At 57.0% G+C, this 27,119-nt stretch overlaps 10 protein-coding genes across 10 annotated transcripts; 4 read left to right on the top strand and 6 right to left on the bottom strand.

Moving 5' to 3' along the window:
* Positions 1–1,907: 1,907 nt before the first annotated feature.
* On the bottom strand, positions 1,908–3,257 carry CkaCkLH20_04779 (uncharacterized protein; the record flags this gene model as incomplete). The annotated part of the gene is made up of 2 exons (XM_038887498.1): positions 1,908–3,121; positions 3,215–3,257. 2 exons carry the CDS (start codon positions 3,255–3,257, stop codon positions 1,908–1,910), a joined length of 1,257 nt encoding a protein of 418 aa, XP_038747105.1.
* A 1,001-nt stretch (positions 3,258–4,258) lies between these two features.
* On the top strand, positions 4,259–7,870 carry CkaCkLH20_04780 (uncharacterized protein; the record flags this gene model as incomplete). Its single annotated transcript, XM_038887499.1, has 9 exons — positions 4,259–4,290; positions 4,382–4,496; positions 4,564–4,606; positions 5,359–5,478; positions 5,540–5,592; positions 5,666–5,794; positions 5,845–6,072; positions 6,121–6,582; positions 6,638–7,870. The coding sequence occupies 9 exons, from the start codon at positions 4,259–4,261 to the stop codon at positions 7,868–7,870; spliced, it is 2,415 nt and encodes an 804-aa protein (XP_038747106.1).
* A 483-nt stretch (positions 7,871–8,353) lies between these two features.
* CkaCkLH20_04781 (uncharacterized protein) lies at positions 8,354–9,487 on the bottom strand (the record flags this gene model as incomplete). Its single annotated transcript, XM_038887500.1, has 3 exons — positions 8,354–8,472; positions 8,531–9,276; positions 9,402–9,487. The coding sequence occupies 3 exons, from the start codon at positions 9,485–9,487 to the stop codon at positions 8,354–8,356; spliced, it is 951 nt and encodes a 316-aa protein (XP_038747107.1).
* A 938-nt stretch (positions 9,488–10,425) lies between these two features.
* Positions 10,426–15,453, top strand: CkaCkLH20_04782 (uncharacterized protein; the record flags this gene model as incomplete). The annotated part of the gene is made up of 1 exon (XM_038887501.1): positions 10,426–15,453. The coding sequence occupies one exon, from the start codon at positions 10,426–10,428 to the stop codon at positions 15,451–15,453; it is 5,028 nt and encodes a 1,675-aa protein (XP_038747108.1).
* Positions 15,454–15,805: 352 nt separating this feature from the next.
* CkaCkLH20_04783 (26s proteasome non-atpase regulatory subunit 11) lies at positions 15,806–17,203 on the bottom strand (the record flags this gene model as incomplete). The annotated part of the gene is made up of 3 exons (XM_038887502.1): positions 15,806–16,812; positions 16,876–16,958; positions 17,022–17,203. 3 exons carry the CDS (start codon positions 17,201–17,203, stop codon positions 15,806–15,808), a joined length of 1,272 nt encoding a protein of 423 aa, XP_038747109.1.
* A 375-nt stretch (positions 17,204–17,578) lies between these two features.
* On the top strand, positions 17,579–19,129 carry CkaCkLH20_04784 (uncharacterized protein; the record flags this gene model as incomplete). The annotated part of the gene is made up of 5 exons (XM_038887503.1): positions 17,579–17,652; positions 17,704–17,833; positions 17,885–18,481; positions 18,531–18,719; positions 18,773–19,129. 5 exons carry the CDS (start codon positions 17,579–17,581, stop codon positions 19,127–19,129), a joined length of 1,347 nt encoding a protein of 448 aa, XP_038747110.1.
* An 852-nt stretch (positions 19,130–19,981) lies between these two features.
* On the top strand, positions 19,982–21,120 carry CkaCkLH20_04785 (uncharacterized protein; the record flags this gene model as incomplete). Its single annotated transcript, XM_038887504.1, has 2 exons — positions 19,982–20,446; positions 20,509–21,120. The coding sequence occupies 2 exons, from the start codon at positions 19,982–19,984 to the stop codon at positions 21,118–21,120; spliced, it is 1,077 nt and encodes a 358-aa protein (XP_038747111.1).
* Positions 21,121–21,273: 153 nt separating this feature from the next.
* CkaCkLH20_04786 (duf636 domain-containing protein) lies at positions 21,274–21,901 on the bottom strand (the record flags this gene model as incomplete). Its single annotated transcript, XM_038887505.1, has 3 exons — positions 21,274–21,393; positions 21,456–21,610; positions 21,739–21,901. 3 exons carry the CDS (start codon positions 21,899–21,901, stop codon positions 21,274–21,276), a joined length of 438 nt encoding a protein of 145 aa, XP_038747112.1.
* A 1,027-nt stretch (positions 21,902–22,928) lies between these two features.
* On the bottom strand, positions 22,929–24,188 carry CkaCkLH20_04787 (MFS multidrug transporter; the record flags this gene model as incomplete). Its single annotated transcript, XM_038887506.1, has 1 exon — positions 22,929–24,188. One exon carries the CDS (start codon positions 24,186–24,188, stop codon positions 22,929–22,931), a length of 1,260 nt encoding a protein of 419 aa, XP_038747113.1.
* Positions 24,189–24,437: 249 nt separating this feature from the next.
* CkaCkLH20_04788 (uncharacterized protein) lies at positions 24,438–25,250 on the bottom strand (the record flags this gene model as incomplete). The annotated part of the gene is made up of 3 exons (XM_038887507.1): positions 24,438–24,645; positions 24,697–24,744; positions 24,823–25,250. 3 exons carry the CDS (start codon positions 25,248–25,250, stop codon positions 24,438–24,440), a joined length of 684 nt encoding a protein of 227 aa, XP_038747114.1.
* Between the last annotated feature and the right edge of the window lie 1,869 nt (positions 25,251–27,119).

Consider the following 27,119-nt stretch of genomic DNA (forward strand, 5'->3'; position numbering starts at 1 on the left):
GAGCGTACGGGCACATTCGGCGGGGGGCCAGGTTCAGCGCCCGGAGAGCGACGTGCCATACGCTGCGAGGGACCTGGCGGTGCCTGCATAGTGAGTGAGGTCGGCGATGTTTACTTTTGCGATTAAAACGTCCTCCTCTTCCTTGCTTTTTCCCAAGCAAAAGTCGCCGGTGCTAGGTAACCAAAAAGTAGGCCTCGGTATCGAAGAGAGTCGGATTTAAGATATGGGTGGAAGCTATTGGAGCCAAGGGTCGACGAGCATGCCTCCCGAGAAGGACGCGGATGGCAAAATATCTTGAGCTCGGTCGGAGGATATGCGGGCGTCAGGAGGTTGAGCTATTCTCGTCCGATGCCGAGTCCGTGAGTAGCAGAGATATCGGCGGGCGGCGGTATTAGGGGATCGTCGGGTTCGGTGCAGCGAGAGACACTGGCGTGGCGCAGGATGGTAGAAAAGTAGCCGTGGCAGCGCAGGTTCTATGCGTCGACGGCGTCGTCTAGACGGATTCGGTGCGCGAGGGTTGCAGGTGTCGCAGAGAAGAATGTTGAGGTGGTGACTGCAATGTCAATGTTGCAGGGCAGAAGGCAAAGCGCAAAGCAATTACGAGGTGCAGGTATGTAAGTACGAGGTACAGGACGCAGTCTTACCGCAGTGCACTACGGATACCTTATGCGTATATGCAGTATCATTTAGAACCGTGTTCGGATTCCCGCTCCAGTGCCTGCGGCCCAAGACCCATTTGCAGTGAAGCCCAAGCCCGCTGGAGAAGCAGAGACACACGCGCACCCCGTCCAATTGGATAGGTGCATCGATGACTTCCATGCCCTGGAACCTATCTTTACCCCCCGGCCTGGTAAAGCCTGGCAGTCCGCCGTCCGCCGTCCGCTGCTCGTCACATCATCCTGACAGTGGACCGCTGACGCCTGAATGGCTCCCAAGGTGCCAAGGTGGCTTGACCCCCTGGTAGCCGAGGACGCACGTGCCCCTTACCAGCCACCCGAATGCCATTTGGTTGTGTCGGTTTTGGACAGCTATTGGCTCATTTGGAGCTCCCATCTTTTTATCCAAGTCACCTCTCACCATTTTCGTCCATCCACCATCCATCTCGTCACCATCTCTGCCCCCTAGCAGCTCCGAGAATACAAATCTCTCTGGGATGAAACAGCCTGGAATGTTTCAAAACAACGACAGTCTGTGATATGCGCTGAGCGGGGTGGTCGCAATCCCACCGAAAAGCTCCAAAGTCAATCCCCATATTCAATGAATATCTTGACTTCGACTCGACCAGACTCTAGATTGAGACTCGACGGACCACCACCTCCATACCTTCACACTTGCGCCGTCCGGGCGTTGCTTCGGCTAGCACGACGTGTCAACTCGCGTTAGATCCATTCCCTCAAGGGAAATGCGAACGAAGGCGTGGTCAGTGCATATGCAAGCTTCCACTGTCAATCTGCAAGCACAACGCGACCTCGACGTCTAAACCCTGCGAGCCACTGTCAGAGGAAGACGAGCCTGGCGTTTCAACCTTTTCCTCGTGGCCGGGCTCACCATGACTCGGCCACATCATTACATCACGAACCGCACCGCTAGTCCGTGAGCTGTTTGGCTCATTGCCGTCTTATTCTCCGTGATCTGCGCAACGAACCACTGAGGAAACTCGGTCGCATGGCACGGGGTTGACAACTGTCATCGCAGAGAGTCGAGCCTAGGACTGGGCTCTGCGCCACGCACAGAATTATTATGATCAGCCTGCATCCCGGCGACTTCCAACGACACGACACGGGCAACGATTGCAGAATAAAGCATTGATCTATTAACTAGAAGACATCAGGCGGCAGGGTCCTGATCCCGACTCCAGACCTTTCATGCTTCGTACAACTCTTCAGATAACTCAGCCACGCTCTAAACTATGGGAAGAAGCCGCGCATGAAGAAGTAAGAGTGCACCGAGACCGTCACCAGCGGATGGAAAATCCACGGCGTTTCGAATCTGGCATGCCTCGCTACGGATTTTGCGATCGTGGTCTGCGGCGATCCGGGGGTGAACATGTTGTCGTTCATGAGCTCCTCTGTAAGTCGTTGTACCTTTTCTAGGCGAGGGAACATCTCCGTCTCGAATGCTTCGACGTTTCGATCCAGGATATCCGGGTTTCCACCCTCGGCGGCGGCCTTGATGATTGCTTTCGCCAGCTTCATTGCGCCATCCATAGCGACGTTGACACCCTCGCCGGCGTACGGAGTCATCAAACCTGCTGCATCTCCGATGGCCGTTGCCCCGCGCCGGTGCGGCCACTTAAACCCGACCGGAAGCATGTACAGCGACCTCGGCGCACATTCGCCCTCCGCCTTGACGATGGCCTCCGTCAGCGCCGGGCTCCAGTCCTTGTACTCCTCAAGCAAGGCCTTTTTGACCGCCTCGAGGTCATGCGAATCATACCCGCACACCTCTGGCGACGACCATTTCTCGTTGTCAGACAGCACGGACGCGTAGACATTCAGACTGCCGTCGCCCATCTGCTGGATTGTGATTCGCTTTCCGTCGCTGTTGGCGAAAACGCTACCTCTGTTGACGAGCTTGTACAACTCGGGTGCCGTCTTTTCGGCGTCGGGGACGCTCAAAGAGTAAAGGCCAATTTTGGTCCATAATGGCTTGACGTCTGGTGCGAGCAGTTGGCGAACCTTGCTCCACGCCCCATCAGCGCCTATCACCAGGTCGAAGCCCGAGGCGGAGGTGTTCCCGAAGTCGAGCGTGCCGTCCTCGCCGACAGATTTCAGATGGTGTCCCCACTTGATCGTGTCCTTGGGCAGAGATTCTGCAAGAAGTTGACGGAGCTTCGGCCGGTCGATTTCTGGACGCTCCTGACCACCGCTGCCGAACCCGCCTTCGGCTGTTCTGACAAAGTGATGCTTGTTGTTCTTGTCGACGATGGCCATGTATTGACCGTCATATCTTGCGTGCCTCAGGAACTCGTCAAAGAGACCGGCCTCCTTCAGCGCAAGCAGTCCGGTGTCAGTGTGAAGGTCCAAAGTGCCGCCCTGCGATCTGAAGTCAAGTGAAGATTCGCCTTCGAAAATTGTTGCTTCGATGTTAGACAAGTGCAATAGACGCGCCAGGAGACATCCTAGCGTGATATTAGCAAGTGAGCAACACGGCAAATAGGCACACCAGCGTTGAGATGACCCTGGCCAAGCCCTTGCGGTGGACATAAGCTTACCTGCGGGTCCTGCGCCGATGATGGCTATCTTTAGACCGGACATTGAGATCAGAACTGGTGCCTTATTTTGAGTGAATGATGTAAGTGATGCTCTTCTTTCAAGGTGGTATCGGTTGATAAATCGAAGTTGGGTGTGATGATTCGAATTATTGATTCAAATGAAGCTCAAGGGATGTCTTATGCCAAGGAATGAACGCCTTCTTATATCTGGACCGCAAATACGCCTTCAGCCAACAGCCACGTTAAATTCGAGCCCAGTCGGACGATTCAACGACACCAAACGCGCGTCGGGTGCTATCGCAACCGCATTCGGCACCGTAGCGCTGCGGCGCTGCTGCTTACATCAAGGGGTCTCTAGATACAGATCGAACGCTCCCTAGCCCTACGAAGAAGTATTTAGACCAAGCCACGGATACTCCGCGGAGGTTGAGATTGGTGCTGATTCTACGTCATTCGTGCATAGAAAAGCACGGTCGGGTGTTCTGCAACCTGAGTTAAGCCCGAAGGATAATCCGATTTGACTCTCGGAATCACCACGACCTTCATTTGGCCGCTGTAAGAAAGATAGCGCGCTACGGAGCGGGTTACTAACCGCCGGCGCCGCGCTTTCACTTAAAAGCGTATCGCGAGGTTTTAATGCTGAGGTAAGAAAATGGTCAGTGAGTAAGTGGTAGGAGCCGGGTTTAACCGTCGCTGTCAATCGTTCTTGAGCACTCTCAAGCCAACGCATGGCATCATCAGAGTAGTTCTGTCATCCCATATGTGTTATAGGAGCATGAGGTAGGTATATTCGTAGAGTTGAGAGGACTGGTCCGGGCCGAGTTGTAGCGATTTTCGGGTGTGGAACCCAGCGCCGCACGCCGGGACTCGGCTGCAGTGGTGCTGAGTACGGCCAATTGGTGCCTCAGGCCGCAACAGGCATCGAACTCGGAGCTTGCGCTTCGGTCAATCTAGAAACCTTCAATTGGCATCACAACCGCCGAGCTACCATCCCACCCCCGTACTCATCAACCACATCAAACCCGATCCGAAAACACCGCCAAAATGGTCTTCGCCTGGAAAGCCGCCGGTCTCACGTGAGTTCCATTGGGATTTTGTCTCGAGGACGCGGGCAATTGGGACGACGCAGAGCGCGGAAAAGCTAACCCGGCAACCCCCGATCAACAGCTACAACCGCTACCTCGCCGTCGCCTCGCGCGTCGTGCGCCGCAGCCTGAAGGAGGACAAGAGAATCGCCGCCGAGCGCCGCGGCGACATGGACCTGCGTTTCGCCAAGTGGGAGGTGAGATGACGACGATTTCCCAACCACGGGGAGAAAGCAACACGCGCTGACGAAATAACGCACACAGAACGGCAAGCAGGGCGACCCCAAGCCCCTCGCCCAGGCCGCCCGTCCCGCCGCCTCTTCGTAAACCGACTGCACTCGCCGCCGAAGAAGACAGAACACCAGATCGGGTCGTGAGATGGAAGTGATATCGAAAGGGAGGGTCAGATTGGGAGGGGGAGAGATGGAGAAAGTCGACCTCCGGGTACCCGCCGGCTCCTAGACTGTGAGCTGCTGTATCATAACAAAAAAAATATGGCATGAAAACCTATCAATCCAATGCCCGTCCTACGATATTTTTACGAATGTCATATTTCTATTGCTGGTGGAATCGGTGACTGAATGTTGCGATGTCGGGCACAGTGACGACGCCGGAGACGCCTGCCAGAATGTTGGGCGTGCTCCCTCCACAGACCCAAATTTGCCCGCCACCGGACAAACTCGGTTGTGATCGCTCCATGTTCCCGTCGCAGCTGCCTCACAACAACCTCAAACCCGTAAATTTGCACCGGCGAGAAAGTGCACCGTGACAATTGCGTCTCATACTGACTTTCCGAAAGAGAACTTCGAGGCCACCTTCTGTAGTCCTCCGATTTTGTCGCGTGCCGGGTCGGCTGCCAACAAATTAATCGGCATATCCATGCGCGGCCGCAAAGTCCCTGTGACCTCACTAAAACCGCACTCGACGCAGCCTCATTCACCAGAGCCTTTCATGAGGCGCGAGTGCTGAGATGGCCATACCTTCCGGCTTTGGAGTGTCTGATGGTGAGTCGCCTTTCCCTGTTTGGAAGTGAGGTGCAGGTTCGCTAAAGTGGTGTAGACATTTCAAGGCTCTCTCTCGAGCAAGGGCGTGAACCCCCGCCGCCCCCGCCGCCAAATATCTCAAGTGACGGCATCGTCGCCTTCGATATCACGTCCAAGTTTACTGCTGCCGCTGGAAGTAAGCTGAAAGCTCGAGAAAGTCTCGGATGTGACGAGGTCGAGTGCTGATTGTTTTAAAGAGCTTGCTCCGGGTGAGCTGGTCAAGGATGGGTTCTTCACTTTGTTTGAGTCTGTTGGCGCGCTTGAGGCATGTTGTGACTCCCATCCAGGTGGACGAGGACGTCTTTTTGCTGACTGCATCATAGATAATGGACCCGAAGATGGACAGCGGCTGTCTCGACACAGAGGAGTCGCCTGATGTTGACTATGATGTGTCGCGCCCTCTTCTGCCTGAGGAAGTCCTGGGCATTATCGACCAACTGCTCTGCCATGAGGTTGGGCTCCTGATTCTTATGGACCGGGCTGTCAACTGACAACTTCTCAGATGGCCTGGCACATTGGATACCCCTTGTCACAGACCTTATTCACAAGCGTATACGTCGAGTCGATTCTGATGCCCAAACCTGCCACCCTCGAGGATGCCCACTTCATCCGAAACGCCAACGGAACCCCGCCATCACCGATGCATGCCGTTCTGCGAGCCTACTGCGTGGGACTTTTGAAGACATGCGGCAATGTAAATGAGAGGATAAAGAACGAGCACTTCTATGAGGTAGACATCATCCTCGCTCATGGCGTTCTTGGCTAAGCGGTACCACAGGAAGAAGACTTTGTAACAAACACCTACAATCGAGTCTTACTCGACGACTTCGACGTAGAATCCGTAAGAGATGTCATCAAGGATGCCAGCTTCATTCTTCGGCATTCGTCAGATTCGGTACCCAAGGAGATCGTCGATGCCCTGAACACCAGACTACTCCTCCGATACGCGTTTCTTGCGGCCATTGATCACACGCAGTACCGGACCGAGCCGGACAGAATCAGAAGCCCATGGAACGAAGCCCTCCAAATGCTTCCGAGCATCAAGAGTACCCACGCTCTGGGCAAGCCCGTCCCGGAAGCCTTCAGCGCCAAGTTGCAGAGGAAACTGGCGAGCACGATGCCCCCGCGTCCCATCGTCCAGACCAGCTTCGAAGACGCCATTGCAAACCTGACGAGAATGATTAGCGACGGAATAGAGGTTGTCGGTGTTCTCAACTACACCGACTCCATCTGTCTCCAGGTAACGTTTACTGAACCCCCGAACACACGGGACTATTGCAGCTGACAATTGCCAGACTTATGTCACAACCTTCCAAGCAAAGAAGCCGCAGCCACTCATCTTCGTCCGCACTCTCCTGCAATCGTTCCTCTTCAAAGACATGGAAGTACTCGGCCACAAGTCAATCCGCCAGCTCCTCGACGACGACTTTTCCATAGTCTCCCTCCCCAACAGTCCCCTCCTCGACCGCGCCAACGACGAGATCGAAGCCATCCAAGACCCCCGCTTCACCGTCGCCGCCCAGATGGAGTCCTTCCGCCAGCGAGCCGCCCAGCCCTACCTCGACATCCTCCGCACCTTCTGCCAGAACCGCTGCCGCGTCCGCCGCACCCTGTGCCACATCGTCCGCGACTGGGAGAACCTCCAGTTCGACGCAGAGGACATCGACCAGGTCATCCAGCACCAGATCGACGAGCAGCCGGCCGTGTACCAGACGCCCGCGGGCCCCGTCGAGAACTACTCGCTCCCGCTGTCCTCGTGGGCGTACCTGTACAAGGTCAAGCAGATGGAGTGGATCGTCCAGCTCGGCTTCGAGCTCGAGGTGTACCAGCCCGACGAGCTGGCCGGCATGTACTGGTACCTCAACTTCCTCGCGAAAAACCGCCTGCAGCACGTCGAGCGCATCAAGACGTTCATCATGAGGAGCCTGAACCAGGCGCGGTCCGGCAGGCAGCGGCTCGCGCCGGCGGCCGAGGCGCAGTACACCAAGTCGCTGGCGTTCATCCGGCTCACGCTGCTCGACGCCGCCGTCACGGACGGACTCGCCGACGCCCTCTGCTGCCTGTACACCGTGCTGCACCGTCTGGGCCTGATCAAGCCGCCCCCGCGCCCTTACAGCACCGACGAGCTGCGCTACGAATTGCGGATGAAGCCGTTCGCCGTCATCGGGCTGCCGTCTCTGCCGACGTTTGACGAGTTCACCGAGGGCACGCTGCAGTCTGATGTCTCGACGGGCGACCTACTCGCGCTGGCCGACCGGGCCATCGCGGGCGCGAAGAAGGGCTTCGAAGTGATGAGCAAGTTCCCCGACACCGAGTCCTTCTCTGTGGGATCAAATGATCGCTGGGTGGCTACCGTGAAGAACGGGCTCAAGTCGTGCATCGCGACGGGGCTGGCGGTGTCTGTCATCAGGAAGGCGCTAGACAAGTCCGGGGACGGCGGGGACCTAAAGCTCAAGGCCGAGGTGCCGACTCCTGACAAGTCGTATCACGAGTGGTGGATCGTCCCGAGAATCATACCCGTTCGGTGAGGATCTTTTTGACAAAGCGGACCGAGGCATAGCGTAGATGTTTGTTTAGTGAATAGACAATCGAAATGCTACTTTCTACGTGGGGCCGTCTTTTCCAAGTGATATTCCGATCTCCCAGGGATCATGTGATGCTACTTTCCGGCATCCATGTCCAAGCCGTATCCCAACCGTTACCCGAGTTTGGGTATTTCCGAGTGATTCCAGTACAAAATTTGATACAAATCGCGCGAGAAAAGCAAAACATATATGCTGAGCTACCATGCGGTGCAATGGCGCGTCTAGCTGGCTTGGTCTATATATGCGTGTGAAGATCACCTCTAATGCCAAGTGCTGTCATGTTCAGGGGCTCGCCGATGGGCGCAATGCCGGATTTGCCCAGTGACAGGTTCGACCTTGTCAGTACAGATCTCACAATAAGCCCATCGGCAAGCCTACTGAAACCTGCGCAGATCTAAACTCTCGAGGTTTAAAGGTGAGGCGCGATTACGCGCGCTTCTTGGCAGCGATGGACCTGAGCTTGACGGTCTGCTCGTACAGAACGTCCTTGAAGGCGAAGAGGAAAGCTGCGGTCAACACGCTCTGGGTGACCTTGGGGCCGATACCTTGATAGAGTCCGTTAGCATCAGAAAACAATTTCCGTAACCGCCGCGTGAGACCTACCCTTGTAGAGGCCGGCGTAGCCCTCCTCCTTGATAACACGGCTAATGGCCTGGGACATGCCCTCCTTCTTCTCTCCGTTGCTGGCCACGTGCATCTGGCTCTTGACCGTGATGTACGGGTAGGTGATGGAGGTGGCGAACAGCTTGCCCAGAGCGCCGAGGACGAAGGCGATGGACGGCGTCACCCTCCTCTTCTTCTCCACCGAGTTCTTCATCTGCTCGAAGAGAGTGTACTGCAGGATGGGGTTGGCGACGAGCACCAGGGCGGGGATGACGCCCGAGAAGAGGGCTTGGGGGCCCTCGTTCTTCAGCAACGCCAGCAGGGTGCCGATGGTGGAGGGGGCCTTCTTGGGCTTCGCGGCCTGGGCCTCCTCGTCGCCGCCGCCCTCCTTGCTGCTGGCCTGGCTGCGGGTGGTCATGCGGGTGTTGACGACCCAGATGGGGTTCGTGAGGATGACGGTCGCGGAGCCGGCGATGGCGCCGGCGATCATGGACTCGACGGTGGTGAGCTTCTTGTTGGCGCGGCCGGCCTTCTCGGCGGCGGCCTCGAAGAAGGCGCGGGTCCATTCGTACCAGTAGTAGTAGACGAAGTTGGTGACGCTGATGCCGAAGAGGGCGGACTCGAGGCCCGAGTAGAGGCCCGACACGCCCTCCCTGGCGACGATCTTCTGGACGGCCGTCAGGAAGGCCGAGTCGGCGCGCTTCGATTCGACCTGGGCGCGGGTGGAGAGGGTGATGAGAGGGTAGCTGTGCGACGACGACGAGGATTAGACATGCGACATCTAGGGGGGTTTGACGATCTGGAGAAGGATGGACGGGAGATGGGGAAGGGGGTTCCAGAAAAAAAAAGTTCCCCGGATTTCTGTTCTTACGTCAAGGCCATGGAGAGAAGACCACCACCGGCACCGGCGAGGGCGTGGGCGACATTGTCGTTCTGGGGAAGCGCTGGCTTGGACATGGTTACGATAATTATGTTTCTGATGGTGGTGTCGTCGTCGAGGGGGAAGCTTGGCTATAGTTGGGACGAGGGGGATCCAAAAGCGGGATGCGAAGTCTGGTGGACGCGACGTATTTGAATGGGATTTTGATGAAAGCAAGTCTGGCCTTCTGCCATCTCAAACGGTACAGCAGATGAATACCAGTCCCTTGGTTGGAGCCGAGGTCAACCACGTTTGCAATGCCGAAGGGGTGGGAGGGGGGTGGTTAGGAGGCTGCCTCTAAGAACCTTAACCCCAGTTATGTCATTCATGCGATCACAGGACAGACAGACTCCAGGGGCTGGCAGGGCAGATGCGGTTGGGTCTGGTCGCATGTGATGGGCCTTAAGTAATAAAGTGCCCGACGCCGCTCTGCCTCTGGCAAACTGGGCGAAATTCGGCGATTACGGAAGAGATCGGGATCCAGCGTTCACGGTTCACCAATCCAATCTCGTGGGGTTAAGTCGGGGAAATGGGGAAATATTAATCCCCTGTCTTTAATCCAGGTCCCAGGCCAGGTCGGGTCCTCGTCCTCGTCCTCGTCGGGTCGGGTCCCCTCCCGTCTTTTTCGATAAGGCAGGATCTGGTCTGAGCGACCGAGGGGTCGACGCTACACCCAATTTGGATGAAAGTAAACAAAATAGCAGCTTTTTTGGCTGACAACTGTCCAGGGCCCTGTCCAACCCGCCCGCCAGCGCCAGCACAAGACCGCATGTACACACGGCCACCACACCACTTCGCGCGACACACCTTTCCCATGCATTGAATTTTGACGTTGGCGTAAATTAACCTGACAGGAAGGCCAGAGAGCCCTGCGCGCGTGTCTTTTTCGACTTGTTTCTTTTTTTATTCTTTGCATATCGCATACGCGGCATTCACCGCCACAGCGCGCGCGCGTTTTTATCGCGCCCAGCCGACAATGGCAACCCCGATAACCAGAGACCTCGGCGACGAGGAGAACCTCTCGTCGCCAGACCCCCTCAACGACACCGTCTCCTCGGCGCTCTACCCCTCCTCCCGTCGCGCGACACGCAGCCAGCGGTCGCAGCGGCTATTCTCCGTCGGCGGGCCCGGAACGTCGCCTAGAAAGCAGATGTTCGAGCTCGAGGTCGGAGACAACCGCGCGCCGCAACGGCTGCTCGTCACGGTCGAAGCCGAGGACGAGTACGAGAACGTGGGGCGCAGACTCTTCAACGCGCAAACACCCAGCCTGCGACGAGGCGCGACGACGACCACGATCCCCCTCGGTGGCGACAAGAGAGTCACGGCAGTCAAGACCCCGGCGCGGAGGGGCCGTCCGCCCAAGAATGCCACCCCGGGACCCAGCGGCGCGACGACGACGTCGAGGAAGAGGGCCGCGACCCCGAAGAAGACACCCAGACCGGCGCGCAGGCCCAAGATCGGAGATTCGGACGAGTTGAACTCCGAGTTGACCGGTGTTCAAGGGACGCCGAAATCGATCATGCGCCGCACAACACGCGGTTCGAGTCGACAACCACGCGACAGCTCCGCGGACCCTGCGCCTTCGACGACGACGACGACGCGGCGCCGTGGTAGGCCGAGGAAGGTCGACTTCAACCCCGACGAGACGATTCACACGATCGAGGACGACTATCAGGGCGTCGCGCCGTCTGACGATATTTTGGCGGCGGTGATGGAAGATATGGCCGTGGACGATGCTACCCCGGCGCGGGAGCAAACAACACAAAAGCTGCCGGACTCCGACCAGGATATTTGGATGGCTACGATTGACGACGAAGCGACGCCGAGGCCAGCAACACAGGTGAATACGACACTACAGCATAGCCCATCGCCGGCCTACCCTCAGAAGAGCCCGACCCCGTCTGATCGGTTCCCCTCCGAGGACGGCAACGAGCCTGCTTACGATAACTACGACTTTGGCCCGGGGCCCGCCAGCGATATTTCATCCCTTATTGACGGTAGCCATGGCAATGCCAGCGGTGGTTCTCGTGATCCCGAACTGGATACTGTAGCGCAGGGCGAGGATTTCAGTATGATTTTTGCCAACTCAATTCCCTCATTGCGGGGCAATATGAGCGTGCAGGCTTCTGGGCCTGAAGATTTCGGCGAGGAGACAAGCTTGATCATCAACAAAACGCTAGAGTCGCTGAGACAGAGCGGTGCTCTGCGGATGGATGACGACGAAGACGAAGTTGTTGAAGTGCCCTCTGAACCAACCGTCCAAGTTGAGGAGGGAATGGATCACAACAGTACTCGACACGAAGAGGCTTCACCGTCAAACAGGATTGAGGCCCTTATGGACTCTCTGGTTGATACCACCACCGAATTCAACCACGAGACCGTTCCTGACGTCACGGGCGAAGTCAACGTCGAGTCTATCGTCGATATCAGCGCTGTTCAACACTCACCGGTCGACCTGCCCTCACTGCCTACTCCAAGGCTACAAGCACCGTCTATTGGAGCGAACGACAACACACCGAGCAAGGCCTGGACCCGAAGCAGCCCTCGTCGCAAATCCATCCCACTGGGCCGGAAGCTCCTGGAGAGCAAGGCACGTCAAATGGACGATTCGTTCTCCAGCGTTCCCTCCAGGATCCTGGCGGCGGCGACCCCTAAAAAGTGGGGATCATCTAGACGAAGCTCGGCTTCAAGGAGGAGTTCGATGGCGAAAGAGGACACTTCGGCCGCGTACGAAGACGAGTTCTCCGAGGTTCCCGAGGACATCTTGGAGGCGGCTACGCCTGGCAGGACGCTACAACGAGTTGATGAGACTGAAATCGATGAAGAAGCTGAGGCCGCGCCAGACGATGACGACATGATGGAGGCACAAGACGACGACAGGGTGGAGGACCAAGATGACACCATCGAGGCAGCGCGGTTCAGACCGTCACCGACAAAAAGTGCTGCCTCCAACGCGAGTGTCTCTTTCACTCGCTCAGACTCCGGTAGAATGCCGACGCCCGACGATACGCCTTCGCCCAACGACGTTCCCGCCCCTGAGTCGGACAACAAGACTATCGACGCACCGCAGACTTCTCCGCTTGCGGAGCAGCCTCAAGTGCCTGGCGAGACAAGCCGTACCCGGAGTCGTACCAGAAGTTCTTCGTCCGTCGCTGAGCAATCCCGTTTGTCCCAGCAAATGCGTTCTTTCGTCGACGAGCAATCTCAGCTCCCTGAACAGCAAAGCTCCTCTCCGGTGGCTGAGCATTCGTACATGCCCGAGCGGAGGAGCTCGTCTCCCGTTGGCGAGACAACTTACATGCCTGATCAGAGAAGCTCTTCCCCTGTCGGCGAAGAAACCTACCTCCCTGATCAGAGAAGCTCCTCCCCCATGGCCGAGCAATCTCATCTACCCGAGGGAAACCCTTTGTCTGTTCATGAGCGATCTCATTTACCGGAGAGGATTTCTTCACCTATCCATGAGCAATCACGCCTACCTGATAGAAGAAGCTCTTCACCTGTTCGCGAACAATCCCACCTGCGCGAACGGAGCTCTTCTCATATTGCTGAGCGATCGCATATGTCTGAGGCGAGAAACGAGGTCAGAAACGAAGTCAGGAGCTCCTCTCTTCCCGTCGGAGACCTCACAGTCAACCTGCCCAACGCAACCAGCGAGTACATTACACCTGTAGCTCCAGCTTCATCTCCCATTCCATCGCCGGATGTCAATCTTCTGGCACCTCGTGCGCCATCGCCAGACAATGGCATGCGTCCCACGCTCTCCCCCATCGTTCGTGCTGGACGGGCTCTGCAGAGCGTCACTTCGGATGCCTCATCGCCTCCTCGGCAAAACTCTCTCGGCAGCCCGTTCAGGCCTACCACGAGCAGCAGCCAGCTTCAGCCTCAGTCCGCCAGCAAATCGAGGAACAGCTGGACTCAGCCGTTATCCAACCTCATTCAAGCCGGAGCTCAGTTCTTCCAGTCACCCACTCGACATGTTGCTCAGCCTTCAGCTCCGCAATCAGCAAGCCAACCGCCTTACGAGGACCCTTTCGGTGCTGAGAACAATCACGTCGGTCAGCCAAGCTTCATGGAGGCCTTGACCAAGAGCATACGGTTTTCATCTCCTAGCCGGCAGCCTGAAGCCCCTGCTTCGCCGTCCGGATCTCTCCGAGTCGCGCCAGCTGATGAGGCTGACGAGATGAGCTGGATGCAAGAGGAGCCTGCCCCTCGGGAGCAGCCTTTCGCTCCTTCTCGATCCGCGAACTCAAGCATGGATGTAATCGGCAATTCCTTCGGCAGCCAACAGCCCAGCTTCGAGCAGCCTAGCCTTGAAAGGGCCGGTTTCCGGCGATCCGTCCAGAAGCCCGCATTTGACAATGGAGTTCTGGAGGATGCCGACGAGACTGAGGTCGAGGAGGAGCAGGAGGAGGACCCCGAGGAGGAGGAGGAAGACGAAGAAGACATCTGGGCCGTTGAAGCATCAAGACCAGCATCCCAGTCAAGCCGTCAGGAAGTCTCAGACAAACAGTCCGTCAGATCGATTCCCGCACAACGCGCCGCTATCCCGAGCCCATGGCAGAGACGTGGCGAGATACCTCAAAAACAGCCAGTCTTAACCCCTGGCGCATCTCATCGCCACCAGTCCATCGCCGATGACGCGGAGGCTGAAGACTTTTCCATGCTCTCCCAGCAGCGCAGCCGCCAGAAGCAGATCCCCCAAAAGGCTTTCCAAATCGCCCAACAATCATCCGCAAAGAAGGATCTGTCTGCCTTCTTCTCATCCCCTGCGCTTTTGCCTGGCACAGAAGGTGTCCAGAGCATCCTCGACGCGAAGAAGCGGGAGAACATGTTCGCCTCAAGAGACCTGGCGCAGCCTGCCGAGAAGCCCTCTGCCGGTCTCGAAACGAACTCCATGTTCCCCTCCGTTCCGCAGAAGGCGTTCAACCCATCCGCCAGCGGCCGTTCGGATCTCTTCTCCCCCCCCAAGTCCAGCGCCATCAAACCCAGCGCTGCTAAGCCGGTCCAAAACAACACGCGCCGGGAACTTTTCTCTTTCTCGAGGTCCAGAAGCGATGCCCGTCAACCCTCCGAGATCCCTGACTCCCAGCCCCCCAGGTCGGACGAAATCGTCTTCCCCTCCGTCGCGCAGAAGAAGAACTTCACACCGAGATCGGGCCAGAAGACAAACAACCTCTTCAGCAAGTCCTCGGCCCCGGTCCCCTCCCTCACCCCGGTGCGCATGCAGCTCACCCGCGCGGACATCAAGAGGTGGCAGGAGGATAGTGCCTCCGCCATCGCCGAAGACAGTCCCGAGGTCCCCCGCCGGAATCTCCGCCCCCTGCCCGACAGGAACCTGTCTCCCACCAAGTCCTGCCTGCGGTCCCCCCTCAAGCCGCGCACGCCGGGCCGAGTCGTCGAGTTTACGAGCAGCGTCCTCTCCCCGCTCGCGCAGGCTCAGGCTCGCGCCGAACGCCGCATATCCTTCAGTTCCAACGGCAGCAGCGCGGCCGTCAGTGGCCAGCAGCAGCAGCAACAACAACAACAACAGCAACAGCAGCGCACCGCCCCCATTCCCGAGGAAGATAAGGAGAACGATGTCTCGGAAGACACCGAGGAAATGGACATATCCATGACCGAAGCCCCAGAGACAAGCCCGCCCAAGGCGGCCCCAGCCCCCGCGCAAGCCACCCAAACCACCCGCCTCTCGCAGACGATGTGGTCCCGCGATCACTGGCTCCTCCTCGCCGAGCTGATCCAACTGCGCAAGCAGGGGCCCTTCAACTTCCAATGGCCCGCCGGCTTCCAGCGCAAGTCGGGCTGGCTGCTCGGGAGGCCCGTCATCTCGCACGGTACCAGCCTGGTTATGGACCAGTGGCATCTCGACGTGGTTGACGCATTCAAGGCCGAGGTCGGCGGGTGGGACGAGGAGACGCTCGCCAAGAGGGTGTTTTCGCTGATCGTCGGCGAGAAGCTCCGGAACGAGGGGCGCTCGCTGCGAGGCCCGTCAGTGAAGTTTGTTTAGGAAGGTTGCAGACGGAATTACGTGTGTATATCGGCGTTTGGATTAGTTTTGTTTTTGTTTTTGTTTGGAGTGCAAAGGACCAGAATGGGGTTTTTACGAAAGTCTCATGTTGAAATTGTACGGGATGGCGTACAAACGGGGGTTTGTTTGGTTTCACGGCGTTTGGAGGGAAATATCACTTGTTCTCGTTGGAAACCCGGGAGATTCCCCGCAGTTTGTAAAGATACCACTTCATCAGAATGAATTTCTGTCTCTCATGCACCGCCGGCATTGTGTGTCTATGGTAATAGTACATTCCCGAATCCATTCGCTTCCTTTACCCCGTTGCCATCCGCTAGACGCCTGCCATCCCTTACTCGAGCATTGAGGCCTGGTTGGTGTAGAGGACGTCCACCACGCTGCTCAGCTTCTCGATCGTGGCGAGGGCGTGGTCGTACGCGCTGTCCCGCTCCGTCTCGTCGTAAATGATGAGGCATCCCGCACCCTGGTCCAGGACGCCGATGATGACCTTGTCGAGGATCATCTGGGAGAGCTTGCGCTCGACTTGTTGTGTGTCGAGGCCGACCATCTTGGCGATGTGGACGATCTCGACGCGGGAGAAGGGCTCAATGACCTTGATGAGGTTCTGCTCCAACATCGCATCGTAGAGGCGGCGCAGGTGGTTGCGGATGAAGGCGTCGCTGCCCAGTTGCTCGCGGTAGGCCTGGAGAGCCTGCTCGTACTCCTCGAGGGATCGGTTCGAGTGGGCGCGGGCAATGGCCTTCATGGCCTCGAGGTTCTTGCTGGCGTACTTCTGGGCCTGCTTAGAGGTCATGAGGTTGTTGACGTCGTCGGCGAGGTTGAGCATGATCTTGCAGAGCAGCATGTACTGCAGAGCAGCGGTGGCCTTGACCGACTCGTCCTGGGTGTGGTAGCCATCGAGGGCCTCGATGAAGTAGGAGAAGGCCGTGTTGAAGTCCTTGTCCTCGGCGTGGAGCATACCGCTCTGCATGTCGAGGTGTGCCTGGAGGAGAGGCGGGGTGTAGACGGAGGCGGCACTCGTGCGGGCACTGGTCAGGGCGGCGCGAGCCTTGGGGATGTTTCCGAGAGCGTGGTAGACGCGCGACTCGAGGAGCTGAACCTCGACGAGGACGAGCTTGTCGTCTAGGCGCTTGAGCTCCCGGAGGAGGCCGTTGATGAGGGTGAGGGCGTCGTAGTAGGCTTGCTTCTGCATGAGGAGGGTGACCAGGCGGGTCTCGAGGTTCTGGCGCAGGAAGCTACGGCGCTCTGAGGTGGCCCATTCTATACATGACTTCGTAACGGCGATCTGGATATCGGTGCTGCCCTCAATGTTCTCGAAGAGGTCGAGCAGCGAGCGGACTGGAGGGGGTCATGCGTTAGCCATTGTTCTTCCTCGCGGTATCATCTGTCGGAGGTGCGTACCAAGCTTTGCTGTCTTCGCCTTGGCGAATGACGAAAGGACTGTCCGACTTTTTGTGACGAGATCGACAAGGTCCTGCGTCTTCCTGCATCGGTAGTTAGCAAACGAGTGCCCCCACGATGTCATCACCGGGCGGGGAGGGGCTCACTTCTCATCCCGGTACAGCTCTCCCAAGCTAATCAACGCCGTCTCGTACTCCTTCACCGCGGCATCGGAGGTTGCGGAGGGAGGCTGAGAGATGATGTCCTTGTAGAGCTGCTCTGCCTTCCTGGGATCTGACTTGGCCGCCTTCTGTGCCTCTTGCACCCTCGCCGATTCGCCCTGAGCCATTCTGATGGTTTGACCTCCGGTCGATTCAATATCTCGGTTCGGTTCGTTTTAGAAGGTAATCGCCCGCGGGATTGTCGTCGTAGAGAGTGGTGGAGGTGGTGATTTATTCGCCGGATTCGTGATGTAGCTTGCTTCGTGCTTTGTCAAGAGCTCCAGCAGCCTGCGGCAGGTCCAGGTTGCCATGACCGCGACGCAAGCCAGCGGGCAGAGCAGTGGGCAGGGGCCATCGGACCGCTAATCATCCGAAGGAAACTACAATTGGCTAAAATTCTCCGAGAGATCCCCATCCCCACTTAAATTTTGGGAGAAGTTCTGGATGGCTTCACAGCCATTGCCATTTTTTTGGTTGAAGCACGACACTACACTTCTGCCAAAATGAAGATCAAGGCTATTTCACGGAGCGTGGAGGCCTACCAGCCTCCTGGCGCAAATGCGCAGAAGCTGCCTAGGTATTTTATCTCTCAAATACAACACGCGAGGCACCGCTAATAGAACGAAAGAAACCTCGATCCCGCCCAGCATCCCATGGAACGCGCCCGAGAATACACCAAAGCTCTCAATGCAGTCAAGCTGGAGCGCATGCACGCCGCGCCCTTCATTGGCCAAATGGGCAGCGGCCATGTTGATGGTGTATGTTTGAACAACTTGTCGTTCCTAGTAATTATGTTCTAACAGTTTTAGGTCTACTCGATGGCGAAGGACCCGAATTCCCTGAAGAACTTCGCATCCGCAAGCGGCGACGGCGCGATCAAGACATTCGACCTCACGAGCCGAGAGGAGATTTGGCAGGTGAAGAGTGCTCACACGAACATCGTGCGCAGCCTCTGCTGGACGAAGGACCAGAAGCTGCTCAGTGCCGCCGCCGACAAGACGATCAAGCTTTGGGACCCGTACAACACGCCGAGCGAATCCGCACCGATTTCTTCCTGGCTGGGTAGCAGTGGTTTCCAGAGTCTGTCCCACCACAGGACGCGGAACGCCTTCGCGGCGTCGTCTTCTTCGAGCGAGATCGCCATCTACGACTTGGAGCGACACAGCGCCGCGCCCGAGGTGCTGCGTTGGCCCAACGCCACCGATACTATTACGTCTGTCGCATTCAACCAGGTCGAGCAGTCCATTCTTGGAAGCACGGGTGCCGACAGAAGCATTATCCTTTGGGACGTCCGGACGGCCATGCCCCTAACCAAGACGACTATGACCTTCGCCTGCAATGCTCTGTCGTGGAACCCGATGGAGGCCTTCAACTTTGTGGTTGGCAGTGAAGACCACAACTGCTACGTATGTGCTGTTTTTCGGGCATTGATAGCATGTGGCTAACAATTTGCAGATGTTTGATATGCGCAAGTTCGATAGAGCACTGAACGTCTACAAGGGCCACGTTGCTGCCGTCATGAGTGTTGAATTCAGCCCGACGGGTGAGGAGTTGGTGTCCGGCTCTTACGACAGGACGGTTCGCATCTGGGAGCGTGACCAAGGCCACTCGCGCGACATGTACCACACGAAGCGCATGCAGAGGGTAAGTGGCTACACCGGAGAGACGTATAATGAGCAACAACTGACACTGCGCAGGTTTTCAGCACCATGTTCACGCCCGATTCCAAGTACATCCTCACCGGCTCCGACGACGGAAACGTGCGAATCTGGAGATCCAACGCCAACGACAGATCGGGAATCAGATCCGCGAAGCAGAGACAGGCCCTCGAGTACAACGACGCCCTCGTCGCGCGCTACAGCCATATGCCCGAGGTCAGGCGTATCAAGAGACACCGCCACTTGCCGAAGGTCATCAAGAAGGCTGGCGAGATCAAGGCCAGCGAGATCAGCTCGATCAAGAGACGCGAAGAGAACGAGCGGAGGCACACCAAGAAGCAGTTCGAGAGGCGCAAGAGCGAAAGAGAAAAGGCCGTTCTGGCGCGGGAGAAGTAATAAAAGGTCTGGTATACGTGCCGTTGATGGCACTGCTTGTTGCATTGTTTGGCGTTGGGGCTTCATGTCATCTGTATATAGGTACGGTACCGGGAGGGTTACTGTGAAGGTGAAAAGTGCAACTTCAGGAACAATATACCACAGGTCAAGTTGTCCTTGGTCAAGAATAAATCAATGATACACATGAGGCAACTCAAAGACGTTCTCAAAGACTGGGTGAGTACAGATGAGTATGGAGCGTAGCAGAGCCACGATGAACCTCCGTCGACTCCCCGGCGCAAGGTGCCACTCGGCGGCCGACATGTCCGCCGGCTCGGAGAGAAGCTTAAAAGGCAGCGGCGCAAGGGGGTGGATTCCCCGGCTGTCGAAGCCGTCAAAGATGGGCGGCTGCAAGGGGCAAACGGGGCGTTTTAGCGGCAGCCAGCCCCGGCACCCCAGGGGCTTCAAGGGGCGACGCAGACAAGGAGCTGACCCGTCAGGGGGTCCCCTAGCGCTTGGCCTTCGTTTCAACGCTGAGAGGTCCATCCACATGTGACGAGTTCCTCCTCTGGCGGCTGGCCTGGCTGGCCTGGCCTTCCGGCTCCCACCAAAGCTTCCCTGTGGCCCGATTGACTCGACGGATTGAGAGAAGTGCTGGCCTGCGCCGACATTTCGTCTCATCTTTTCCGATCTTCTCTTCTCTCCACGCTGGACGACACCTGTACGCTTCATCCTCTTACTCCTTCACCTCCAACCTTAATAAATCTTTATTCTGTGCAGGACGCAAACCGGAGGACTCTCCTAATCACCCACGACACAGTTGCCGTCACTGCTACGCATAGCTAGCTTCTACGTCAAGACACACCATTCACAATGGACTACCCACGCCCACCCCAAAGCGAGTCCTGGTTCGCGCCTCTATCAATCGACCTCATCGTGAAGGTCTTCAAGATCACCTTCTTCCACCCGTTCGTCTCCTGGATCATCCCCCTCTGCTTCCGCGCTCAGGCGCTGCGCTGGGATGCCCCGCCAATGCTCGTCTCGATCGCTTGGGCGACGTTCATCACCCTCTGCTGGATGGCTAGCATCATCAACCAGCGCATCGCCTACGGCCTGCCTAGGGAAGTCGACCTGTCCGAGGAGGTTATCGTCATCACCGGCGGAGCCAGCGGTCTGGGTCTGCTCATCGCTGAGGTCTACGGCATGCGCGGCGCCACTGTCGCCGTCCTCGACGTCAACGAGATGGAGAACGGCGAGGCGAGGGGCGTGACCTTTTACAAGTGCGATGTCACCAACAAGGCCGAAGTCGCTCGCGTCGCAGCAGAAATCGACAGAGAAGTACGTCTTCCATTCAACTTACCCCTACAAACGCACATTTCACTAACCATGGTCTCGCACAGCTCGGAACCCCCACCGTCCTGATCAACAACGCCGCCGTCGTCAAGGGCAAGCCCCTCCTCGAGCTCGATATCGAAGACATCGAGCGCTCCCTCGCCACGAACCTCACCGCCCACTTCATCACCCTGAAGACGTTCCTCCCCTCCATCATCCGTGGCGGCAACGGCGGCACCATTGTCACAATGTCCTCCGTTCTCGGCCACCTCGGCGCCGCCTCCCTGACCGACTACGCTGCCGCCAAGGCCGGCGTCACCGCCCTGCACAAGTCCCTGACCGCCGAGCTCAGGACCTCCCACCCCGAGATCCGCACCATCCTCGTCGAGCCCGGCCAGCTCTCCACCCCCCTCTTCTACGGCGTCCAGACGCCCCACGCCTTCATCGCGCCTGTGGTCGAGCCCGTGGACGTGTGCAAGGAGGTCGTCGCCGCTATTGACAATGGTCGCAGCGCGCACGTTGCGATGCCGTTGTACGCGAGGTGGATTCACTGGTACAACGTGCTTCCCGCGGCCGTGCAGCAGATTGCGAGGAGAGTGGCCAAGGTCGACACCTCAATGAAGACGTTCATCGGAAGACAGGAGAGGGGGATGAGTGAGAAGAACGGTAGCCTGATTTAGGCGTCTGAAATACCAGAGGATCTGCAGGCGCCGGCGTCGTAGCTTCCGTAATACTGAGCGGCCATGTAAAAGATAAAAAGTGTCTCGGGACACGTATGAGATATATACTCTAATTTCAACTTTTTAAAACGAAGATCCGCTGGCCTAATACGTCTACGTGCTCGTCTTCTTCGATTCTTGTCCGGACAAATCCTGCGCAGGAGACACTTTGTTCACGCCGTCCAGCTTCTGATACGTCAACTTGTCAAGGTCGATGCCGTCGATAGCTCGTGCCTGTAGAACCGTCAGCGAAACCGAGAACCATCAAACAACCACTAGGGACGAGTAAAGCGTACGCTGATGCCGTAGTAATCCTCCTTCAAAAAGTCGATCCCCAGACTCGAGCCGCACTGCCCACAGAACATCTGGTCCTTGGTCTTGGTGTTGAAGCGGTAGTTGGTGCACTTCTCCCTCGAGTCGCCGTTCCAGGTGACGTCCGTCTTATTGGGGTCTGCGTTCGTCAGCGATTCGGATCTCACCACCTCCTACAATCCATTTCGAATCCCGTGCTTGTCTTTTGAAAAGAAAGAGAGCACCATTGACTGGTTACGCAGTGAAGAAAACGAGACCGCGACTCACAGACGAGCAGATACCCGCTGCGCCGGCAGATGGAGCAGTTGCACTCGAGCACCTTATACCCCTCCTCCAGGGGCGGCGAGAGCTTCAGCGAGAACTTGATGCTGCCGCAGTGGCAGCTCGCGTCGTACGTCTTGGACGGTTTGGGGGTTTCTTCTGACGACATGGTGATTGCTTATCCGGACTTTTGGTGGAAATACTGTGTAGGTGTCGTGAGTTGTCGAGAGGTGGGTGGTGCCTGTGAGTTATGCTTGCTCAAATTTCACGGCGTCTGGCAAAAGTGGTCAGCTGTAGTCCGAAGTGACTACTCAGAAGACGCAGCGACATTGTTTATACATCACCGAGATCTGAATCAGGAAACACTCCCGCAACAGGCCAGATTACGAAAGTCATATGGATACACGGAATCGTATTAATAGACAACCCCTCACTTCGACTTCCTGAATTCTCCTCCCAGACCCTGGATCTCCAAGCCGCAGGACATCTTCCCGGTCAGATTCCCCACCGAAACACCCCAAGAGGCCTCTCATTTCCCTTCCTGATTCGGTAATCAGTCGATCCAGGCCGCAGCGGCAGAAAGCTTGAATGCATGCGACGTGAATCACCCCGTGAGGAAAAAAAAGACGGTGACAATCCGACCTGCCGTCTTCGGCATAAGGTGAACAAGGAGAGGGCCGAAGGATTGCTGACAACTGCGGGGTCTGGCGATAGTCCAAGCGGATGCCTCCGGATTTCGGTGCGGGAGAGCTCGTAAAGTTGTTGTCAGTGCGGTGTTCACGGACGTTCATCCAAAACTCAATCTCATGTCAAAAAAGCAATTTGTTTTTTTCAATGATTTTGTCTTTTTTAGTTCTCATTCTGGGTATAAACTAGGATTACTATATGGGTGGGGGGGGTATGGTAGTAAAAAAGGCAAATGCAAGATGGTATCATCAGACGAACGATGCTATGCATAAAACCTTTTTCTCGTTCCCAAATTCAATCAGACGCTTTTTCTATCGCACGCCGTGGCCTTCATTTCCTTTCCTTTCCTGAACCGGTGTGGTATCTTTCAAAACAGTGTAATAAGACAACATATGCCAGGAAACCATTCAAAAAAAGCCTCTCTCTCTCATAGACCGAGGTCGTACGTATATCAGAGGCGCGTATGTACCACAACATGTGTGTATGTAGATGTCAGGGAACAGAAAGATTTAGACGGCGTTCTCGGCCTTGTTGCCGCTCGTCCTCGGGATGCTCGCGTCGAGCGCGGCGACGGAGGGCGGCTTCTCGTTCGAGTGTCCGTTGGCGAACTCCTCGGAGGACCCCTCCTCCTCCTCCTCCGGCTCGTCGGCGGGCGCGGCAAAGGTCGGGGCGTAGGCGCTCTTGGCGCGGATCTTGTGGCCCCAGACGTAGAAGATGACGGGGATGGGCGCGAGCACGGCGGCGACGGCGCCGAGGAGCGTCGAGGCGTACTGGATGCCCATGCCGTTGAACATGTAGCTGGCGAAGAGGGGGAAGCCGGCGCCGCAGAGGGAGCGGAGGAAGGTGTTGCCGGCGATGGCGGAGGCGGCGAACATGAGGTAGGCGTCGACGAGGTAGTTGAGGGCCTGGAGGAAGATGGACATGAGGCCGAAGCCGGTGAAGAGGCCGCTGAGGGCGGGGACGATCCAGTGGATGTCCCGGCGGTAGCCGGACCAGCCGAACCAGAAGATGCCCGCGGCGAAGAAGATGCCGCCGGCGATGACGCTGGGCAGGCGCCACTCGGGGATGGGGACACCGTTGTTGGCCTTGAGCTTGCGGAGGTACCAGGGCTGCTGGAGGAGGACGGTGACGCCGGCGATGAGCTGGCCGGTGATCATGCCGAAGAAGGCGAGGCCGGACTGGCCGGCGTTGAAGCCGTGGACGCCGCGGAAGACGAAGGGGTAGGCGGTGAGGAAGAGGTAGAGGAGGCCGTAGATGAAGGCCATGTAGACGGATAGCGCGGTGACGATGGGCTCGCCGAAGAGGAGGCGCATGGGGCGCGAGAAGTTCTTGTTCACCAGCTCCTTGAAGTCGATCTCGACCTCCTCCAGCTTGGCGTGGATGGCGAAGTTGCCCGTTCGGCGGCGCAGCTCGGATGCCTTGGAGATCAAGATGACGGGAGGGTACGTCTCTTCGAGGAAGGTGAGGTCGAGGAAGAAGGCGAGAAAGCCCATGAAAGACGGGATGTACATGGTCCAGCGCCAGCCGAGGTGCGACTCAACGATGTAGCCGCCGATGAAGGGGGCGAGCAGTGGACCGGTGAAGACGGCCATGGAGAAGACGGTGATGGCGGTTCCACGGGTGCGGTTGTCGAACATGTCGGAGAAAACGGCCGCGACTACAGCCAGCGGACACGCTCCGAAGAAGCCGCCGAAAAAGCGGCAGATCAAAATTGTCTGAAGGTCTTTTGCGACGGCGGTGCTGATTGTGAAGATTGAGAAACCGAACATTGACAGAATCAAAGGAATTCGCCTTCCTTTTAGCTCGGACATCGGGGCCCATAGGGATGGTCCGAAAGCCTGTCATTTTGCAGTCAGTACTTGAGAATTTGATTGTGGAATGTGAAGCAATTCAGATGTTGGTGATTAAGTGAGTGGTGAGATGAGATGATGATCGGGGCGGGGCCGGCCGGGTGGGGCCGTATTGCAGAACCGTGGGTACCCACGGACAACTGACAGCGCACGGGCTCCGCCATGGACTCAGATCAGGTAGAACACAAAGATTCTGAGGAATACCTCGACGACGAAGATGAGGACGATGATGGTGACGAGGATGTGTAGGCTGAGGACGAGGGCGAGACTTACAAATCCAAGAACGTAGAAAGAAACACCAAGTGTGCCAACCGTGGTAGAGACGTTATATTCCGTTGCAATGACTTGCGTCGCTGCTGAGAAGATACTCGACGTGCTGTTACACTGTTAGACAAGTTTCACACGATGGCCGGGGATAGAGACATACAAAGCTGAGGTAAGAGTCGTAAAGCCAAGCATAGCGGCAGTGAGCAACCTGCATGCCAAGATTCGTCAGTAACCACACTTACACAAGACCCGACTGCACAAGTCGCACGATGGGCGCCGAACTCACTTCTTCTTTATCGGCCAATTTTGAGCGTGGAGGGGATCGAGAGGTCCGTCAAACTCGACGACGTAATCCTCCCGGTCCGACATGGGCGGCGGGTACGGCTTCCCGGCGCCCATGGGCGGGAGCGGCTTGGTGTCCTGCCTGCTCTTGATGCTGCGGCCGACGGTGTTGGAGTGCTGGCTGCGGGCGGTCGCGATGCGGCTCAGGGCGGTGGGGTGTCTTTCGAGGTCGTTCTGGGTCGAGACGCGGCTGATGCCGGTGCCGGTGCGGGCGATCGGACGGGGCGCGCGGGAGACGGAGGACGACGAGGACGAGGTCGAGGAGCCGGAGAGCACGCGCTCGATCTCGTGGCTCTCGCGGCCGTGGTAGCGCTCGGGGGACGCGGCGCGCTCGGCGGCCGCGAGTTCGCGGTCGACTTCGTCCATTGCCATTGTTGGTGGTTTGGACGATGCCGGTGGTTGGTGGTGGTTCTTTGGGTGTTTGCTGAGTGAGAGGTGCAGATCGGGTTGATATGCTAGAGCTCCCGAGGTGAAATACTGGCGATCTGCCGAGGTTTGAGGTTTCGAAAGGGCGCGGAGGATTCGCTTGTCGTAAGACTGGACCAATGCAATGTTGCGCTGTTGCAGACTTGTAGGTCGGAGCTATTATGCGGCGTGACGGCCAGCTACGTCAGAGTATAGCAATGTTGCTGGAGAATTGGAGCTCGATCTGAAAGCTGTCGGAGTAGTGTGGACGCCGGTCAGATTTTGAGGAGTCTAGATCGGTGGCGACGGAGAGAGGAGCTGCGCGCGGACTCTGGAGAGGAGGGGGAATAAACTGGGGATATAATGAGATGCGCGATCAGGACAGTCGCAGGATGTCCCTTTCGTCTTAAGAGAGGGGATTGTACACGATCGATCAAAGGAGGGAGAAGAAAACTTCAGACGAAAAAGGAGGTCATTAATTAGTGAGCGGGTGGGTTTTCTGGTTTGGCAAACACATCAGGTATGTAAGCGGATGGAACCCTCCTTTCACTAATACCGTTTATGATTAAAGATCAGGCAACGGGTACGGGGTACGGAAAACCTCCAAGGAGAACGCGAAAAGGCCGAGCACATGGAGATAAACGGGCAAGCCATAGGAGAAAAAAAAAAATCGAATTTGTCAATGAGCCACGAATGACTCTCCTCTCAGCTGATTGGGAACTGGCAGCGCAAATCTCCCCGGTTACCAAGCAGAGAGGCAAGGGGAGGGATGGGTCTTCCGTCGTGTTAGTCCCACTTGGGTCGCAAGTCATGGTGGTTCCCTCTTTTTTTTCTTCCTGAATCTCTCTTTTCGTCGCGGCGGCGCCGTCCTCTCAACACTCGGCAAACAGCTCGGCAAGGGGTGGGCATGGATGGATGGACACTCGGCATCTTGCCGCGGAACGAAAAAACGCGACGTTGGTAGGGAATGGAAAAAAAAAAAAGACTAGGTGCAGAGAGGAAAAAGGGTGGGCCCGGACGGGGCCGGAGGCGGCACCCGGCAATAGAACCTGGATGGAGTTCTATTTCTGCGGCTAGAGTCACGGGCTTCAGTTTTTATGCCAGTTGTTGGGTGAGACCACGAGATTCGTATGCCATTGAGGCGGTGTTGTTACAGATGACGGGTTCGTCAATCATTTCCCCGCCCAATGTTTTAAACTTCCATCATCTCATCGGAAAGAAACCCTCACAGTTCCGGTGTGTGGCCCGGGAATAAGCAGAGTTTCCAACAGAGTTTGTAGAGTTTGTACAGAACATTCCACAGGTCTCGGAAAGGCTCGAGCTAGCAGAACGAAAGAAAAAAGAGATTGAACAAGGGCGCGCAGATCTCTGTCAGTTCCCGGCGGGACCCAATCAACAAGCCGGGATACTAGCGGCAACGTACCGGTCGGATCCGACGCAAGGCGCGGGTTGCACGGAGGCTAAAGCCGGGTGATGTCATGCTACGGCTGGACTTTGGAAGGAGTTAAGAAAGAAAAGAAAATGCCAAGCCAAGTCAGACACTGGCGGGGAGAACTTGGAAAAAAAGCTGACGAGAAAAAAAGACCGAGTAAAAAAGTTCTGGACCTTCTCGGCCTCGGCCTCAGACTTGGCCCCCATCGAATGACATTGCACGCCCTTTAGTCATCAGCCTTAAACGTCACCCTGCTTGACAATTTGACACATCAAACCTGCACTGACTAAAAACGTGGTTCCTTCGGCCTCGGCTCGCGTCCTGGACGCCGAATGGATCCTGCATAAGAATCCGCTCACGGCAGTGGTGCGTTCGGTGTTGTGCAGCGTGCAGTTCCATCCCGT

The sequence above is a fragment of the Colletotrichum karsti genome, assembly GCF_011947395.1.
Source record: "Colletotrichum karsti strain CkLH20 chromosome Unknown Scaffold13, whole genome shotgun sequence".
In the NCBI taxonomy this organism is placed as follows: domain Eukaryota; kingdom Fungi; phylum Ascomycota; class Sordariomycetes; order Glomerellales; family Glomerellaceae; genus Colletotrichum; species Colletotrichum karsti.